Source organism: Lepisosteus oculatus, chromosome 9 (genome assembly GCF_040954835.1).
Source record: "Lepisosteus oculatus isolate fLepOcu1 chromosome 9, fLepOcu1.hap2, whole genome shotgun sequence".
NCBI classification, from domain to species: Eukaryota; Metazoa; Chordata; class Actinopteri; order Semionotiformes; family Lepisosteidae; genus Lepisosteus; species Lepisosteus oculatus.
The window spans coordinates 10,148,998-10,167,940 of NC_090704.1; the positions used below are offsets into that span (position 1 = coordinate 10,148,998).

At 34.1% G+C, this 18,943-nt stretch overlaps 1 protein-coding gene across 7 annotated transcripts in view; it reads right to left on the reverse strand.

Annotated features, from left to right (window-relative positions):
• Positions 1 to 5,658: 5,658 nt before the first annotated feature.
• Positions 5,659 to 18,943, reverse strand: part of col11a1a (collagen, type XI, alpha 1a) — a 106,435-nt gene continuing 93,150 nt past the window's right edge. For all 7 annotated transcript variants that reach the window (XM_069194117.1, XM_069194121.1, XM_069194116.1 and 4 more), the window contains 13 exons: positions 14,782 to 14,835; positions 13,687 to 13,794; positions 13,292 to 13,345; positions 13,131 to 13,184; positions 12,581 to 12,688; positions 11,879 to 11,932; positions 11,754 to 11,789; positions 11,594 to 11,647; positions 11,155 to 11,404; positions 10,500 to 10,612; positions 9,037 to 9,105; positions 7,861 to 8,094; positions 5,659 to 7,457 (listed from right to left, as the gene is read on the reverse strand). In XM_069194117.1, coding sequence (XP_069050218.1) covers positions 7,311 to 7,457; positions 7,861 to 8,094; positions 9,037 to 9,105; positions 10,500 to 10,612; positions 11,155 to 11,404; positions 11,594 to 11,647; positions 11,754 to 11,789; positions 11,879 to 11,932; positions 12,581 to 12,688; positions 13,131 to 13,184; positions 13,292 to 13,345; positions 13,687 to 13,794; positions 14,782 to 14,835 — 1,335 coding nt within the window. In that variant the 3' untranslated portion in view covers positions 5,659 to 7,310. The remainder of the gene's footprint in view (positions 7,458 to 7,860; positions 8,095 to 9,036; positions 9,106 to 10,499; positions 10,613 to 11,154; positions 11,405 to 11,593; positions 11,648 to 11,753; positions 11,790 to 11,878; positions 11,933 to 12,580; positions 12,689 to 13,130; positions 13,185 to 13,291; positions 13,346 to 13,686; positions 13,795 to 14,781; positions 14,836 to 18,943) is intronic.

An 18,943-nucleotide genomic window follows, 5' to 3' on the forward strand; every position in this document is an offset into this window, starting at 1 on the left:
GTGTGAAATACATCTCAACACAGAACTTCTTTCTCAGAGCAACATTACTCAGCCAGCCAAAGAGGATAAATTGTGCTACACACACAGTGGACAGCTCAGGTAATTACTGACATTATACATGGATAAACGTTGCTCTCTAACCTTACTTTCCTCATACATTATCCTTTGGAAAACTGAAAGTCTTTTCTCTTGTGACTTCTTTTCTAAAACACACAAAAAGAACACTATGAATGGTTTTCTATGCAGACCTCCAGAGACAAAATGTCTAGTACGAAAACAGAAACCTTTAACTTTATAAATTATTTATCAAAAGAAAACTACACTTTAAATTAGATGTAATGTGCTAAGTTGAGATCCCTTTACAGAACCACATGTAAAACGCTAAGGTGTTTAACTTTTTAGAAAGGCTTTGAAAGAGACGAAAATAGGTCAATGATGGATGACATGCAAACTCACAGATACATACAGTATTTTATATAGACATTTTGTTTGTGCTATCTTGTTGAATAGATTTGATAAATGACAAAAACTGGCAGTCTATAGGATTGTAGAGTAAATATTTTTTTTAATCACCTCTGAATAATTTGACGATGTGACACCAAATGACAGATGTCACAGTTCCGATTTGGCACATAGTTATTACAGTCTCCTTGGTCCCTTAAAGAACATAAGTGCATATTTACATCTTCAAAGGAGAGGAGTTCATTGTGGATAACACAAACATTTTGATTTAAATAATGTTATATTGTTTTTACTAGTAGAAAAATGTTCTGCTCAAAAGAAAAACATTAACTTTTTATATCAAATGTGATATAGGTCATGTAATAAGTTTGACTACATTATTACAGCATGCATGCACTTAATTATCTGCCCTTGCCCTTTTCGTGCATGATACTCTTCTGCTGACATTAACTGAATGTTAGATATATTGGGCAAGGACAGAAACAGTCAGAATGTCCTGTAGAATGAGTCAAGAAGGAGGAAACTGAGAAGAACAGAGTTGTCTTAGTTTAAGTTGACATAATCTTTCCCTTGGTGATCACAGGATGTGGTTGCTTGTCAATTATTAAATAGGTCTGTAACTGATTTTACTGGTATGACTAAAATGACCTTGGATAAATCTTAGGTACGTTTCTTATAGTATTTCATTAACTGCATTGAATAAACTAAAGTGGGTACCATGCCTGAACAATCACTTTGAAAAGGATTCGAACCCTAACACTAATCTTTACCCTAAAATGACTTTGAATATATCTTATATTTATTATCCTTAAGTTATTGTATTTCATAAACTGCATTAAAATGTTTTGGGTGCTCTGTTTTCAAACTCTTAAAGTATTTGCGAATAATAATAATAATAATAATAATAATAATAATAATAATAATAATAATAATAATAATTTGTTATGGTAATAGATCCACGTGGTTCATGTGGGTATGCGCCCTCACCGCTGCTGCCTCAGGTCGGCCCTCCACCACTGGGGGCTCAAACCCGGGTCTCTGGCATCACTGAAGAGGGAACCAGCTAGCTGAGCTAAAGGGAGGTCTCTCATCAGCCTGGCGACTGAGGTCCCTGCTATTCTCAGGGACGGGCGGTGATGTCACCGCGCTGGCAAGCCAACTCACACAACCTGTAATGTTTGATGCACTGTATATTGAAAACTATAATATAATTTGCTTCTCTTTAATTTTTTTTCGATAGGTTTTAAGCTGTTTTAGTTGAAACAATCTAGGCTTGTATGTTAACTATTGTAGCTGCTAAAGTATTTGTTCATGCATGTTCCATCTGTTTTCTGATCTCTTCTTCCAGTCCAGGGTCACGGGGGAACCACAGCTGTGCTGGCAAGCAAAGGACACAAAGTGTAACACACTCTGAACAGGATGCCAGTTCATCATAAGGCATACATAGGCACAGACACATTCACACATAGGGCCAGTTTTTCCAGTTTGCTTTTGGACAGTCGGAGGAAACCAGAGCACCCAGAGGAAAAACACAATAGGAGAACATAGAAACTTGAAACTAAAGAGATACTGTAACACCCATGGTCTGGAATTGAACCCAGGGCACCAGTGTTGCATGATAGGTAGCTCAATGTGCCCCATGCTTGACAAAGTCAACAATCCCCAAAAGTAAGTAGTATAGAACAGATATTTCCTTTGGGATTTCCCTGGGATTGCATCCCATGACTCTTGAGAGTTTGTTCCGTATTTCCCCTTTCAAACAAATGTTCTTTTGGCTCAATTTTCAGTAAACTAACCTACAGAAGAGACAGAAAAGAATTTAAGGATGAAAATGTTATGGAGAAATTCCTTCAATGCAGTTATTAATTCAGTACTAAATGGGAATGTCAGTTGATATCAGCTATGTTTTTAGAAAGAACCTATCATATGCTTCATATTTCAAAATCATTCATTTTTCTTTAGCTTTAGCTAATATATAACATATATTAATATAGTAAACAAAGAAAAGCGTAAGAAATTTTATTGTTTGAAGAAGGAATCTGAACAAAAGGTGATTTACTTCCTTACCATTAATCATTAATTAAGTACAATTTTACTGCATAGATACATATTGCTCTTGTTATAAATATGAGGCCATATAAAATTAAACATAATTGATATCAGATCAAACAGTAAAGCTGCCTGAATCTGTATTTCTTTGGGACTGAATGCACCTTAATTCATATTCAAGGGGAATAACAGATTGTATGAACAAAAAAAGTCCTTTTCAAATCTACAACTAATCTGTCAATGACAGCTACTTGTGAATGCTGCTTAAAGCTACTAAGGAAAGCTGGTTCTTTGGGTATAGTTGTAGTGTGTTTTGCAGTCTGGATGACCAGAAGGTCTGGAAGGTTGAAGGCCATCTAAGACACAAAGGCAGAGAACAGCAGATTCATCACAAGTGGCAACTGAATAAATAAAACTCCCCTATTTTCAATGAGTTCCTTTTGTATGGGTTTTGCCCTCAGCTCAATACCTGCTAACCTGAAATAGAGGCAATCCTAGTGGAGTCAGTTCTGAAGACAAGTTTTTCTTTAGCAGGGGGTGGGGATGGTGGGTGGAATGAATTCTGGTCAAATTAATCACATTTCTACAGCCCCTCCAAGCAGGCTGACCCACAGTGTAATTTAGGTTCAGTCAGGAGCACTCACTTAAAAGTGTTCATTAAGCAATATATTTTTATAAAGTATTACTTGTCTTAGGTCCCATCCAAAACATTTTGGCTCTCTAAATAACCTTTCAAAGTTTCGCTTGCCTGATCATGGGCTGCCTCTGGGCAGAGAGTCATATGCTGTCACTCATCCTTCTTAGACGTTAATGCCAAGGAAGCAGGTGGAAGCTGGGGAGGAGATGCTTAAACACACAGCAGAAAGTATTGCAATAGATATTTGGTAAGGGGAAAGGACTGTGTGATTTAATATTCTGTGTCTTACTTTGGAACAACAGTGAATTTCCCGTCTGAACTTAGACCTTCAGAAATTTCTCTCCAAGCTGTTCCATCAACATGAGTTTCCTGGAATCTCTTTTCACAATTAAAGTGTTAAAATAGAACAAAACACAGTTGCTCAATGCATACTAATGTTTTAAAACTGCCAACTGGAGTCAATTTATCTTGACTTAATTTGAATTAACTGGGTAGATCTTTTGACACTGACTGTATTGACTAATTGCTGCTTATTTTTGGAGCTCTGCATCAGCAGGCACCAATGTCAAAAGCAGGACCAGATATTTTCCAGTAGGCTTTGTTCACATTGCCATAGTCCCACACAGAACAGTGATTGAATTTTGTTAAAACTGTTCCAGAACTATAACAACAAAAACTGCACTAACATTAATTATGATTATGATGATGATGATGATGATGATGATGATTAGGAACAAGTAATTGGTTTATCCCATGCTGAAAAGGGAAGAGAGAAAACACAATGTTTCGGCTGCTGTGAAGCCTTATTAATTCTATAAGGAAGGAGAGTTAGTGCTCGTTAATAAAGGATTGGACTACTTTACAAGACTGTGGAACTTGGCAAGCCAGGGAGGCTTGAAACAAAACAGTTTAGGTTGTTTTGAGAGGCATCACAGAGGCATCCTAGACCCAACAGGTAAAGTGTGCTGTTATAAGAACAGGAAAGAACACAAAAATCTAAGCTGGCATGGAGGCCAGAGGTCACAGAGACCTACTTCACCTACCACGTTCATAACTCACGGTTGTCATAACACACATAATTACTGCAAACCAAATTTTAGATAATAAAGCATATTACATTGCTGAAAACTTTTAAGAACATTTGTAAATTAAGTATACTTGCTGTATGTCTTTTTAATGCAAATAATCCACTCTGTGCATGCAAATCATGTACAGTATACCCTTAACGTGTCTGGGATTTTAAATATTTTAATGTCCTTTCCATTTTTAAAAGGGACAAAATGATCTATACATTCTTTCAGCCGTATATATACATACGCATTTCAAAAGAGACATTACACATGACATTTTATCATCTATAGAAATCCATAGAATTGTGAAAAGTACTGTGCTTCATCCTTTTAATTCACATTTCAAGTTAAATATCACATTTTCATTTTAAGCACGTCTTGCCCAGAGAAAGTCATCACAGCATCAATTCTTGTTATGTCAACCTCCTGAAGCAATTATTGTGTTGGAATAAAGCATCACCACCGAGCAGGTGTACTGTACAAGCATTCCTTTTTTGCAACACATGTACTGCATTTATACAAACCTTTGCTTACCTTGATAAGTAATACACACAGAGATTTTTTACAGTTGTCCTAAGATTGAATCCCTGTAAGCTTCTTATAATTGTAGCATCTTGTTTCACACCTTATGCAATATCTAATTAGAGCTCAACAGTTAATTAACTTCAAGCTTGTAAAGATCCTTAACTGACAGAAAATGTATAATTACACATACTACATATACTGTACATATACTGTAGGTGAAGTGTCTGTGGCACAAGAAGCTATATTTAACACAAGAAGCTTTTGCAGTAATCTGCAATTTTCACAGCAGGCTTGACAATAAAACTGAGTAAAGGCTAAAGTATATAAATACATGAGCTACTGCTTCTCTATAAAACATTAACGTCATGCAGAAACCAAGCTATGCAACTGAACTGGATCTAATGGACAAAGTGAAGAATATATAAATACAGGAAAGACAGTCCAAATCTTCTAGTCCTGTGCAATGTAAAAATTACATTGTATAACCTGTAAATTGTATTAATTACAAACACTTAATAACCTTTCTCTTTTAATTTAAGTAAAATAAAATAAAGTATATCACATCCTGTTACATATCAAAACATGTCAGGCATCCTTTTAAAACATAAGTTTAAGAACAATACATTTTTAAATGAATTGTAGGTATATAGTTGGATAGATCAAATTTAAACATAATAGATAAAAATCAAAGACAGAAATAAGCTTTGAAAAATTAAGATTCACTTACCTTGAGATTTCCATTAATTAATCATTTCAAAGTGGGAAAAGAAATCCTTAAACATATTAACTTTTGTAAAAGAAATGTAGTTAGCATACTGTATTTAATTTCATATATGAAAAACTGAGTAAACAGAAATTTTAACAGCGTAACAAAGGCAAATATGTAACTATGAAAAGATGAAAGAATAAACTAGGTTGTCAAGACTTGATCTTTATTGATGAAGTTTGTATATTTTTCTTTGATGCCGACAGATACAAACTTTGGTCTGAAAGTAAAATGAAATGCATATCCATAAGGTGTTCTTTTTTACTTATTTTACACACATTAAGCCAGACAATTATTACAAATTAAATAATACTGGCAAGCCAATGTATTGTGGTTCCAGCTTAATCCAATTAATTTAACAACTCATAAAGCAAAAGTTACCAAACATTTATTTCAAGTCTTACATATATTATGGAAAAAAAATTACAAAGGGAATTCTCAAGAGTTAAAAATTGTTTCTACTGCCAGTTTCTACCAATAGATTAGTCAGAGGGAAATACCAAACCAGCTTTAAATTAAACAGATCTTGACTAGGCTGATCTGGGTCAAATAAAGAAAGCTCTGAACGTAGCAGTCCCCTTATGTGTTGCTTTGCAACTAGGTAGAATCACATGACCTAGACATATTACGTCATCGATATTCTCAATTTGAAGTGCAAGAAAATTTATTGCTAACAGATCGATGGACAGGTACTACAAAAAAAGTTAATTAAAGATATTCTATTGTACAGATTTTTTTTTACAAAATATGTAAGCAAACAATGCACACATTCAAATGTTTTGTTGTTTAGAATCCAGTTTTAATATTTTAAATGAACCAAGAAAAGCACATTAAAACAGTTTTATTTTAGATACAAAAATGGGTTTCCTAGAAGGCTATTTATTGCATTCACAAAATATCTGAACAAGAGATGTCTAACAAATAAGCACCCTTATTCTCTGAAAAAATCCCCACCCCAAATATATAAACTTAATTGTTTAACCAAGGTATATACAGCGTATAACAGCCTTGAATTTTCATGATTATCTAGAAAGTTTGAGGTATAGCACCAAAAATTGAAAATAAAAAATGAATGCCTTGAATGCTTAAAAGAAGCACAAGAAACAATGTTAGTGAAGAAGTTGCTTTGAGTGTGCAGGTGAAGGCTTTCCAGTTGTGTCACCTGAGGTCTTGAAGACGACTTTCTGGAGCTCTTTTTATGGTCAATATATACAATGGGAATACATTGTAATTCGAAATGGGGAATTGTTTGACTGAAAATGCTCATTTTATTTGCTTCATATCAGTTACACAGTATTCATTGACAACATATTATTTTTTAACTTATATATTTTTCATAACGAACTTTAAAATTAAGAGCCAGATGCGAGGCAGACACACATGCAAGTTTTGAAAGTGGATTCGGAAATAACAGTATTGTACAAAAGCATAATTACAGTTTATTAAAATACACCTTCTTAGCACCTCATTGTTGGATTTGAATGAGCACCATTGTGGTCATCTTGTACAGCACCAAAGGAATCCAGAAAGGAGGTCACTTCACTGCACAGCATACCCCCTTATGTTGTTGCCTGTGCACCATTCTCTGTCACGGCATCAAATGTCCTTCTCGATTTTCCATAACAGGTTTAAGTCATGTGATTCTGGCCCTACAAGGGCAACAAGTATTTTCTAGATAATACATACATACACGGCAAAACATATTCTCTACACCGTTCTTATTCAAAACTTGCATGTGGCATGAAGTGGGATGGTGGTACCAGGTCATAGCTTGCTTGTTGATCTGCCCTTTGCCCAGAGTTTAACCAAGGAAACAGACAGAACCAACTTCAAATCCAAATTTCTGGTTTGGATCCCCAAAGTCATTGAACATCACGTCAATGATTGGCACCTGATCAATTTTCGGAGTGTTGATCTCCAATACAGTCTTTTCAATGCCTTTCCTCATCTGCAAAAAAAGGAAGGAAATATTGTAGGTCTCTTACTGGGTTCACATGCTCCTGTGCAACACTGTCATAGCTATACACAGATAATTCAACAATTGGAGTAGCAGATCAGGGGGGCAAGTCTTTGCAACATTGTTGACCATTGATATAATAGTCTGCAAAGGTACAAACAAGAATGTTTTGGATTTTGTATTTGATAAAGATTAAGGTGGTTAAGATTTGTATAACGCACTGTACCATGCAAACTGGGAAAACACACAACTCCCATTATAGTGACTTCCTACAACAATGCTACAAAGACACGAAGACAAGATAGGTTGCTCTGTTTAACAGAAAATCACATTTTCAGCTTCTTTTCAATTGGTTCATCACAATTATGTAATAATATTAATGAAATACACTTACTGCACAACCGTCATAGAGGGCTTTGATGTATACGTTGTTGTCACTAGACATCTCCTCATCATTTGATCCAAGGAACCTGAGAGCCTTGTCATAGCTGTCAGTTGTCACATCGTGCCAGGCCACAGACTGTTGACAATTGTAAGTGAAATTCTGTCTGGCTGAGGCACTCAGTAGTTTCAGGAATGTCATCTGAACCATGTTTATTTGACTGCCTTCAAGGTCCACATATGAGAGCTGTTAGAAAATAAGAAGCAAGATGATACCACTTTGATTAAACAAAACAGAATATTGTAAAATATAAATCTGAGTATCAATGTGATTGAATTAAAAATAACGCAAAACAGTTCATATATACAGTAGTACTTACAGAAAGTAGGATACAACTAACAAACTCTAGGCCTGCCAATAATACTCCACAATACCCCCTTTTAAATTGACTGTCAACCCTATTCAGCAAAGCACCACACATTTGTTAAGGATATGCAGCTTCTATATGGAATTTGAATAAATCCTATGCGATAATTTCCGAATTTCATTACGAAAAAGTATTTACCAATTATTTTGTGTAATCAGGCAAACATGTACTGTACCCTTCTCACACAATACACAAACACAACAGGGCACAGATCACATGCTCAGGCACTGAAACAAAAGTTTACTGTAAGTATAATTTGTCAGGGGAACTAGTTACTTTTTTGCAAAAGGAATTAGTGTGTGGCAGTTCATAAATATATTATTTCTTTAAATTATCTGCAAAGAGCTTAATTGTTTTTTCATTTCCCTTTCCTCTTGTGGTGATGAGAAACAGTTGTTTAGCACAACATTATGCATTTTTAAAAAGGACATTTAAAAGCATAATCATCAACACATAATAACAGTTTAATGTAGTAATAAGTTAGGCAAAACAATGCACCAAACTCCTATTATATGTTGTTACCTCCACAACTTTCACCAGTCTGTTTCAGTGTCTACTGGTTCATCTTTTGTTTATCTATGAAATGGTTCTATTTATGTCTTAAGATGTCTTAAAAGGTACTAATGGCTTATAATACACAAGGAACACTGAAGTAGACCAGGCACCAAAGTGGCTAGTGGCTAGCTTTTATACAGTATTAAAGCAAATACTGAAAGCTCACTAAGGACAAACATAATGGAAAAGGGTCTAAATATACTTACTATCTGACCACGCTTAAATTCACTGAACCATGTTCCGGGAGACTCCTTGGCCCAAGAAGATAGCCTAACCTGTTATACACAACCAATAATACAGCTGTAAGTATCTAAACAAATAACATCTCCTTAAAATCAAATAATATTGTAAAGCTTTTAAAATGATATACAGTACAACAGCTTATTTACTTATCCAAAGAAATATGTTGATGATACATATTTTGAAGAATTTGTAAAATAAAAATATAAAAAGTCAATAAAAACCACAGATTTGCATTTCAGGGAAAGGATTTAAACGATATGGCAAAAGAGACTAAATGTTTTGTGAACATTTTGGGATTTTAGCCAGCAATATATTGAATTTAGTGCATAAAACAGCAAGCAACTACTGTATACTGTTATTTGTAGGAAGCATTAGCTGTTTTTATTTTTCATAATTGAGGATAAAGATGCTTGATAGCTTCATATGGGAAAAACTTGCATTTAGAAATTAATATTTTCCTGTCAGGACACAGATGTTGCTATGGCTTATATATATTTAAACAGATATGAATTTCGATTAAATATTAATCTTCAATAGTATCCACAGATAGTTTAACCCATCTCTGAAAACTAATCCTGTCTGTTCCAACAACATTTTTTTGTCCTTTCTGCTATTAGTTGGATGTGAAATCTACGAGGTTGAGGCAAAAAGATCAAATTCTTGGTTCAGAAGCAGCAAATCAATGTTGTGATGATTCATGGATCAAAAATTAATTTATATTAAAAGCAGAAAAATATTAGAAGTATTGAAAATCTAAGACTAGGAAGACGTATAAAATGTCATAAGGTTATTCATCCGTTTTACTTAAAAAGTGAATAGTTAACTATTCCATAATATCACCCCCATTAAAAAAATATATTAATCAATTAAGTTGAACATCTACAGCTATTCGTGTGATTAGAATTACTATATAAATGCCCTCTTTCAAAAAGAGATCACACGGGGTAAGGTCTGGTTTTAACAACTGTCAAGGTGATTTGATCTGTTAATCAATTTGTTTTTGGTATATGAGATCCAAATAGGAAAAAAAAATAATTGAAAAGTGTAAAAAAGAAATCTTTTTTAACAGAGATCAAATCTTTTTTTCAATTTTTTTCTTTTTCTCAACAATGATAATTCCATTGTATTTGACTAAATCTGTTTTATCTTTAGTAAATCCTGTCAAGGTTATTTGATCTGTTAATAAATTCGTTTTTTGTATATGAGATCCAAATAGGAAAAAAAAATAATTGAAAAGAGTAAAAAAACCTTTTTTTAACAGAAATCAAATCGTTTTTTCAATTTTTTTCTTTTTCTCTACAATGATAATTCCATTGTATTTGACTAAATCTGTTTGATCTTTAGTAAATTCACCATTTTTTTTATAGAGTCCTTACTTTGAGAACAATAAAGGACCTATGTACTGTATTAAATGGGTTTCACTCACTCCCACAGACTTCTTGTCTGGGTAGATACAGGTCTCGCCACCAGCAGTAAAGTTGCAGTACACTTTGAATGAATCGCCAGAGCAGCCCTGGTTAGGATCAATCCAGTATTCACCTGACAATGATATCAACAATATTAGACTATTTCTAGATTGACAACAAGAATAGTGCTTGAACATACTACTAGAAATCTGTTTTGATATTTCTATCTCCCTCTCTCAATTTCTCTTTTATTGATACTTTTATGTTAAGGTAGTAGTTTGCAGGAATAATAAAACTATAATCTTTACAATATATGCAAGTGCCTGATTCAAAGCTTCATTACCCTAAAGGATTATATTAAGGGATATACAGCAACGCATCTTAAGTGAGTAGTGCACAGAGAACAATATTTTTTTAGGTAGTAAAAGCATTGAAAAACTAACCTAACAGGTTCATAAAATCTAACTAAACAGAGTGATGATTTGATTTAATATGCTATGATTGAATAAAAAAAGGTTTATGAATTTGACCATGATTGAATGCTAACGTATGATACTTTGTGTGGGAGAGTTTCTTATTCATCCTTCTACTGAAATCTAGATTCACAGCAAACTTAAATTTAAGGAAGTATTTTGTCAGGCTATATGATCAATATGGTGTTCAGAGCTGTCTTACCATCTGAAAACTCGGGATGGCAAAGCTGCAGGTCTTTGCATGTTCTTGCTGGGTTGTTCTGTGTTCCCATGGGGTATTTCATGCGCTCAATGTCCTGTTTAAGATTATTGAGCGAGCCAAAGATCTCCTCCATGTCATCAGAGTAATCAAGGATGTTACCAGCTTCGTCAGCCTGCGCATCTTCGGAAGATCTTCTGGTCTTCTTTGCAGACTGGACTGGTAGAGGCTGGATAATCTCACCAGGGGGACCCTGAACAAAAACAAAGCATTTTCTGGAATAAGACCAAAAGTTGTAAAGCCAACATTAAATATAGAGATGTACTGAAACCACGTCCTTTCACCATTCTTCTTGTTCTTGTAATGAAGAACTCATTTAATTGAAACCTGTCTGGTACTTGGCCAGTGAGTAAAGAATTGTGGAATAAAATAATATACTTACAGGGGGACCAGGGGGACCTATCAGACCTGTGTCACCCTTCTGTCCAGCAGGACCCTAAACAGATGAAAAAAATGTCAGAACAGGTTGTATTGATGAAAAACCTTTGTTGTAATATTGAGGCGTTAAGTGGTCTGAAAACTAAAGAACATATCTGACTCACACTAGAACCTTTGGCACCCTTTGGACCTTGGGGACCCTAAGAAAACACAAAGCAAGAGAGTTTAATTAATACCAAGTATGTGGAGATTTGCTTAACATTGAAATAATTAATGTAACTGAACTCACAGGCAGACCAGGAGGACCAGGAGGGCCAAGAGAGCCAGCAGGGCCACCGATACCCTAAAAAATAATCACATACACACAATTCAGCATCACCTATGGACATTCCCTTGGAAATTCACAGCAGCTGAATATAGAGGTGAGTCCCTTCTCCTCTGAACATATTACTTTAGATTAACAATGCTAATTTGTGAAGTTTTGGAATATGAATACTTTATTGGGGTCAACCACATGTGATTTAATAATTCTGAAACATACAGTAATTACAGTTTGAGCTCTAATGCAACATTGAGATGAACAAGATGATTATGATGGCAGCTATCCTGCTTTCAGAAACAGCATGGCAGGTTGAGAAATATACTCTAAATCTATTTATCAATGTAAATCTAATGACCAAAGCCAATTTTAAAACACTTTGATTTCAGCACAGGTCAATCTTATTTTCCTTCTTTGTGGAGAAACTACAACATTAAAAGAAGATAAACTCTTCTGAGAAACTGCAAGCTTCAAAAGGTTTTGCGATAATTCAACAGGGAAATGATGGATGAACTGAAATTCTAATGTACCTCAGAATATTCAATCATTAACAGCATTATAGTTTTCCAGACTTAATGTACCTATTAAGGTCTGCTCCAGGCTTTTACTGTAAACCTCAAATTCAACACAACAAATGTAGCGAACAGGTGCAAATGCCAGAATTGCACTTACTGAATCACCCTTGGAACCAGGAGAACCTTCAGGGCCAGGCAATCCTCTATCTCCCTTTTCTCCTTGCTCACCAGGAGGCCCAATTAAACCAATCAGACCCGGGTGACCCTAGCAAAGGCAGACACAGACGGGGTAAATCACAAGAGGACTTGTGCAAAACGCCACAATACCAAAAAAGTGGTATACATAGGTAATTGCAAATTATGTCTCTGTAGAAGGTGAGATTAAAAATTATAATAAAAATCACAAAGGTTTTTAGGCTCAAAACTGTCATGTTTTTGTTGCCTTGCTGCTTTTATTACAGGGATAGAGTTTACGTGTTTTACCAAATGTTCATAAATGTCTAAAACGATCTTTTTGCAGTGCTTGTGCCATTAACACTTACTGTATGCCTCTTGGTAACATTGCTAAGTATCCATGCTTACAGGCAGTTAAGACAAGTATCAGTTAGTTTGGAAAATTTATACTATATATAAGCACTCATAGATTGTTTTCTAAGCAATTCGTGACAACACTTATCTTTATTTTAGAATACTTGAAGGTCACTCACCTTTTCACCTTTAGTGCCAGGGTCACCTTTCAAGCCAGGAAGACCAGGTGGTCCCTAAACATTAAATAGATGCATTTAGCATATGCAGAGTGAGACACAAGGAATTTTAGTAACTGGGCTTTTACTGTGTCAGCATTTCTTATGTATTTACAACCTCTTACCATAGGTCCTGGAGGGCCATCTTGTCCGGAAGCACCTGGGAGGCCTTGTTCACCCTGAAAATAATTAGATAGGTGTGTTAGCCAAGAATGTAAAGTCCTATCACATAAGAACTTTCACTGAGATATTTCTTTACTGTTTGTTTTACTTTACATTGTACATTTTGAACTGAAAAGCACCTCCTGACTGTGAAATTCTCATCACACAAGAAGGGAAAAATTGAAAACCAAAACCGCATTATAGTAGATACAGTATTTGTTGATGTATTTGATAAATCATGTTTCTTTGTTTTCTTCAGTTAAAAATAAACTTTCCTTATCAGTATGGAACCTTGATTTGTTTACCGTAAATGCTTTGATTATAATTAAAGCGCGAAAAGCAGTCTCGTTCTACTCACTACAGGGCCTGGAATACCACGGAGACCCTCTGGTCCAGGCTTTCCAGGAGGACCTTGTGGACCAACTGGTCCAGTTTTGCCTGGAGGTCCCTCAGCACCAGCTTCACCCTGTAATTAGATGCCAAACAAAACAACAGTTACCATCATTTGTTGATGTTATATACAGGACATTCATGTATGATATGATCATCTTGACTGTATTTTGATGAAAACTATCACATTATCATATAAATGGAGGGAAAGGACGTCAGTTATTAATAAGAAAATAAAATGTGTCTCTTTTACTCTACTAAGAACAGGACTGGAAACAATCTGTTTTCCTGCAAGTAGACAGAAGGTTATAGTATATCATCATTCATTGAACAGGAGTGATCAAAGGCAATAAACTAAACTCACATGGAACAATTGTAAGATCAAAAACTAAAAAGGGTTGAGACAGCTAGAATTAAATCATTCCATTATGATGAAAAATGCACAATGGCATTCTTGTACATCACAATTAGCATGTATTTCAAGTCAAGATAAGTGACAAAATGTATATAAGGGATTTATTTGTGCTGACATTGATTTTGGACCATGCTTCACCAACATGAGATATGCTTTTGTCTTTATCAAGGGATTTATTAAGCAAGAATTTCAATAGGGCCAATGACACAGAAACAATGCAGTATTTATACTATGGGAAATCCCTATAGGGCTATAATTTAGAATCCAATCTGCAGTAGGCCTGTTTGAATCACATTTTAGTACGGACTGCTGTCATTGATCATGGTTATTATATTAGCAAGAGAAAATCTCACGGAATAATTTGCTAACACTTTTTTATTGACATAAAAACTACATTTGTGAACTTATATGTGCAGAGAAAGCACTACAAAATGTAGCACTCATGCTAAAAATGTTACATACTGTATAAAAATGAAACAATGTACTGAGTCCAATAATGGGCAGCTAAAAGTATTTTAGTCTGCAGATTAATCTTGAAAAACTTTGGTGTCATTTGAACACTTTAAATGACAAAGTCATGCTTTAATCACTGAAGTAAGTGCTTATTGATCCTGGAGTTCAATCTGATTGATTCTGGAGTCATGATACCTTTGCCCCCTTTTCTCCTTGTCTGCCTTCAGCACCAGCAGCTCCTGGAGGACCCTTGGGTAGGCAAGAAAAAACAACAACAAATTCTTTAGCTTGGTCTGTTACCATGTAAACACATTGTGTTATATGCCAACAAGACAAGAAAAAGGGTATGTGATCAAGTTCTTGGGGTATGATATTACATAAAGGCAGAGACATAAAAGTAAATGATATTACTTTTTGTAATAATTGTAATAATTTTGTATTCATTTGTAGTAATTTATGTACATACGGTGGAAACCTAATGCATTATATAATGGACTGCAGTATTACAATTATTTTAATATGATTGCTTTCTCAATAGAACATTTACCACACAAAGCAGTACACATATTTATACTCATCTTCTAAGCTGAGTAAAAATGTATTAAAAATAGGAAAATATTTTAATTCTTATTTGAATTTTAACAGCAGCTCAGCACTTACATATGGGTTTTGTGTATTACCTACCACTATCTTTTGCATGATTACAGCCTCCACAGAAAGAGTAACACATAGGTTTATGAGGTCAGATGTAACTATAAATATATATTATTTTATGATTTTCCAGGTCATTAGTTTCCCCTAACAAACATTCCTTTGAACTGAAAGAGGAATCATTATATCACCATGGAATGGAAAATGTTATACATCAAACTGTTTTGTAATCCCCAGAAAAAAAAGATAATTAAGAAACCTCAGTTTTAATTGGTTATTATATCTGTGGGAAACTGAATGGAAAAGATTCTTTTTAAGTTTCTTGATTCTGATCTGCAGTAGAAAAATTCAGCGGAAACATTTTGCACATACTGTAATATACGCATAAAGCAATGCTTATCATTATCATGAACAGAGAGGCACATTCTACAATCCTCACAGCTCATGTCAGTGTTGTTCTTTATATCAGGGAAAAAAAACCTTCACAATTCTGAATGAATTCTGAGACAATGCATTATATAAATTATAACAGCATTTTATCATCAAACACATTGTCTGAATATGAATACAAACATTTCTATTTGAAATGTATTACAAGAGGTTGTGATTTACAAAATGTATCTTTGAATGCAACAATCTGTATTATATATTTGTAACATGAGTAATACATTATCAATATTGATTAAGAAGCCTAAAATACCTAAACACTTTATCTAATGATTACAAATAAAACAGACATGGTAAATAGCCCTAAGACTGGCTCCCTAGAGTTTGAAGGCTGAAGAATTTCAAAATAATTTCAAATAGCTGTAAGCAAAAGGCTGACATAGCAAAAGTTTACCTTAAATGCAAAACAACTGCTTAACTGTTTATTATAGATTCTCAGGAGGAAATAACCTAAGACTGAAATAAATTATTCTAACATTCCAAGGCTTTAAACTCCTTTAAACTCCTGATGAAAAAGCGGTTTTTAAGCTTATTCCTCAGGTCATTAATAACTGGAACGTCTGATATGATACATTTAATATTTATATTGTTCAGGTTATTAAGCATTTGATAATGAAAAATGCAAATTCCTTTGACTCAGATAACATATACTATACTAGACTTCATCACTTTCAATATTATAAATGTAAAATGAAAGAAACCTAGGAGCTTATAACCTATTATGAATTTAATTTGTTTTTGTGGCTTCTACTTATCAAATATTTTATATGCACACACATACACGAAGCATGAAAATATATGTATTATTTATGTACAGTATGTATCGTTTTAGAAAAATACATATTTTGTAAATGTAAATTTTGTAATTGTAAATTTTTGGCATCATTTTGATTATTCATGACTGACAGTGCAAGACCTGCCTAACTTTGCACTAATTCATTTTATTAGTGAGAGAGGTGATTGCACACATGTGATGAGATTAATTTAAGTTGTTGAAGGTCACGTTTGGTGAAAAGAGAAAAAAATAAAACCAATATGCCTGCTTATCAAAAGAATGTGTCAGTTACAATATGTGAATGTGACATGTATGTCCTGAAGACCCTATTTGCCAGACATGAACCCCGTTGTACAACTGACGTATGACCTGGGATAATGTCGGGATACAGAGACCAGAGAACAAGTACATGCTTCTTCAGGACCTGGGCAAAAAATAGGGAATAATCCCCCAAGACAACATATGTAACCTGCAATCTACAATGGCAGCCACACACTGTAGGCCCGTGACTTTCACAAAAATAACCCTGTTAATCATTCCTATTGATTACAATTGTTAACCAGGGCATTTACTGCACCATGTACTGTACATGTATGTTCAATAACAAATGAGTGTACCTGCAACAAAAAGTTATTCTTCTATAAATAGTTTTCGGTTCTTTTAAAGTTATAAGAGTTACATTTTTTCAATGTTCAGCATACATACATAAAGATGATGTTTTAATTAATAAATGTATTATTTTATGGAATTTTAATTTCAAATTAAGCTTGATAATACCTATATATATGCTGGGTGCAAAACTGAATAAAAATAACATATACTATAAGTAAAACAAAATATAGAGGACAGAAAGCCAATTCTGGTGCCAGAAGTTTACTCATTTCACCTCTTTGGTCATGCAGTTTAGAGCTAACCTGACTGTGAAATAACACTTAATCACCTTAAATGAGACATGTCATAAAACTTAATGTTTCTCTGAAAAAGTGTTTCCTATAGATGAGGGTTTAAGGATCATGTCTCAAGGTGCATGTACTGAAAATGACAACTTCATTTCCCTTTTTCTTTGCTAGTAATTGCATTATGCCATTGTTTTTACATTGCTGCCATTCAACTAACTTAGATCAATATTCTATTGGGAAGCTATCTCCATATGTCATTCTAAGCACTGTTCTACTTGACTGAAGTAAATGAGTTTGGGACCAACTCTTTGTCTTTTTAGTGCATTTTCAATTTCACACATAGATTTAATATCAGCACTCTCTTCATTTCATGCAGGCTTTGAGATATTTTTATTTCCATTTAGCAGCAGTTCAATACAATGACCCTATTAAATCACCACTGCCATTTTCATCCAGAGTGACAGTGAAAAAGTATCAGGTCTGTATGGTTAAAGGCTGATTAAAAACATACACTATGTATCAAACACATTTGGTCTGACATAAGATGCATTTTTTAGCCCCTATTTCACATGTGAGATTCAAACTAAATTTAAGGTATGAAATCACTGCCTATTACAATTTTATACAACACAAGTAAAGGAGTATATTAGTTTACATGGACAGGGAGAGTTGGCACTACCCTCTTTCAGTAAGTATATTTATTTTCTTTTACAATGACAATAAATCTGGAAGACTATTGGTAGTGCATTTAATCCATACTGTCGATCAGATACACTGATGATAATTATAATGAATGATTATGTAAAAATAATCCCCCAAAAAACTTTCAACTATTGATACTGTTATTTAGGCATACATCTTATCTGTCTTTTAATTTCTAACAAACTGCACTTCAACAGGACCTTCAGAACGAATAAAGCAAATAATGCAAACTCTTACATTAAACATTTTAACACAGAGGGATAATAGTGTCTTTCAAAACTTTCTAATGCTGACTAATGACACAATCCAGCAAAAAAGAAATCACCTGCTCACATCTGAAATCTGTGGCAACTCAGGAAACCATACAGTATGGAATTAAGGATGTTCCTTAACTTTCAGATGTTGCATTAAATTAAGTCTTCAAAATATAATGTTTATGGCAGTTACTGATGTTTAATGCTATTGCAGACTTGAAGAACATCGTTTTGTAAGGTATGGTTGAAATAAAGTGGGGTCATATTTGACGATAGAGCTGGCAGACAAAATCAGTCATGTAAGGTCACACTAATTTTAATAATTAAAATCAAATGGAGGCAGAATGAAGGGGGAAAGTAATAAAACATTTCAGCAAGTTAAATATTTGGAGGCTATTAAAGTCATCTCTTCCTGTACTTCTTTATATCCCAGACAAAATCAAGGCCTAAATTATTTACAATAATTTAATATTTAAAGTCTGCTAATATTATCCAGATGAGCTCTGATTCATGCAAAATGGCATTCTGTGTGTGAAAATATAAAATTCTTGATAAGGTCAAACAAATTACCCTCTTTTAAGGTTCTGTAGTATTCTGTCAATTATCATAGAATCCATTTTTACTTTTAG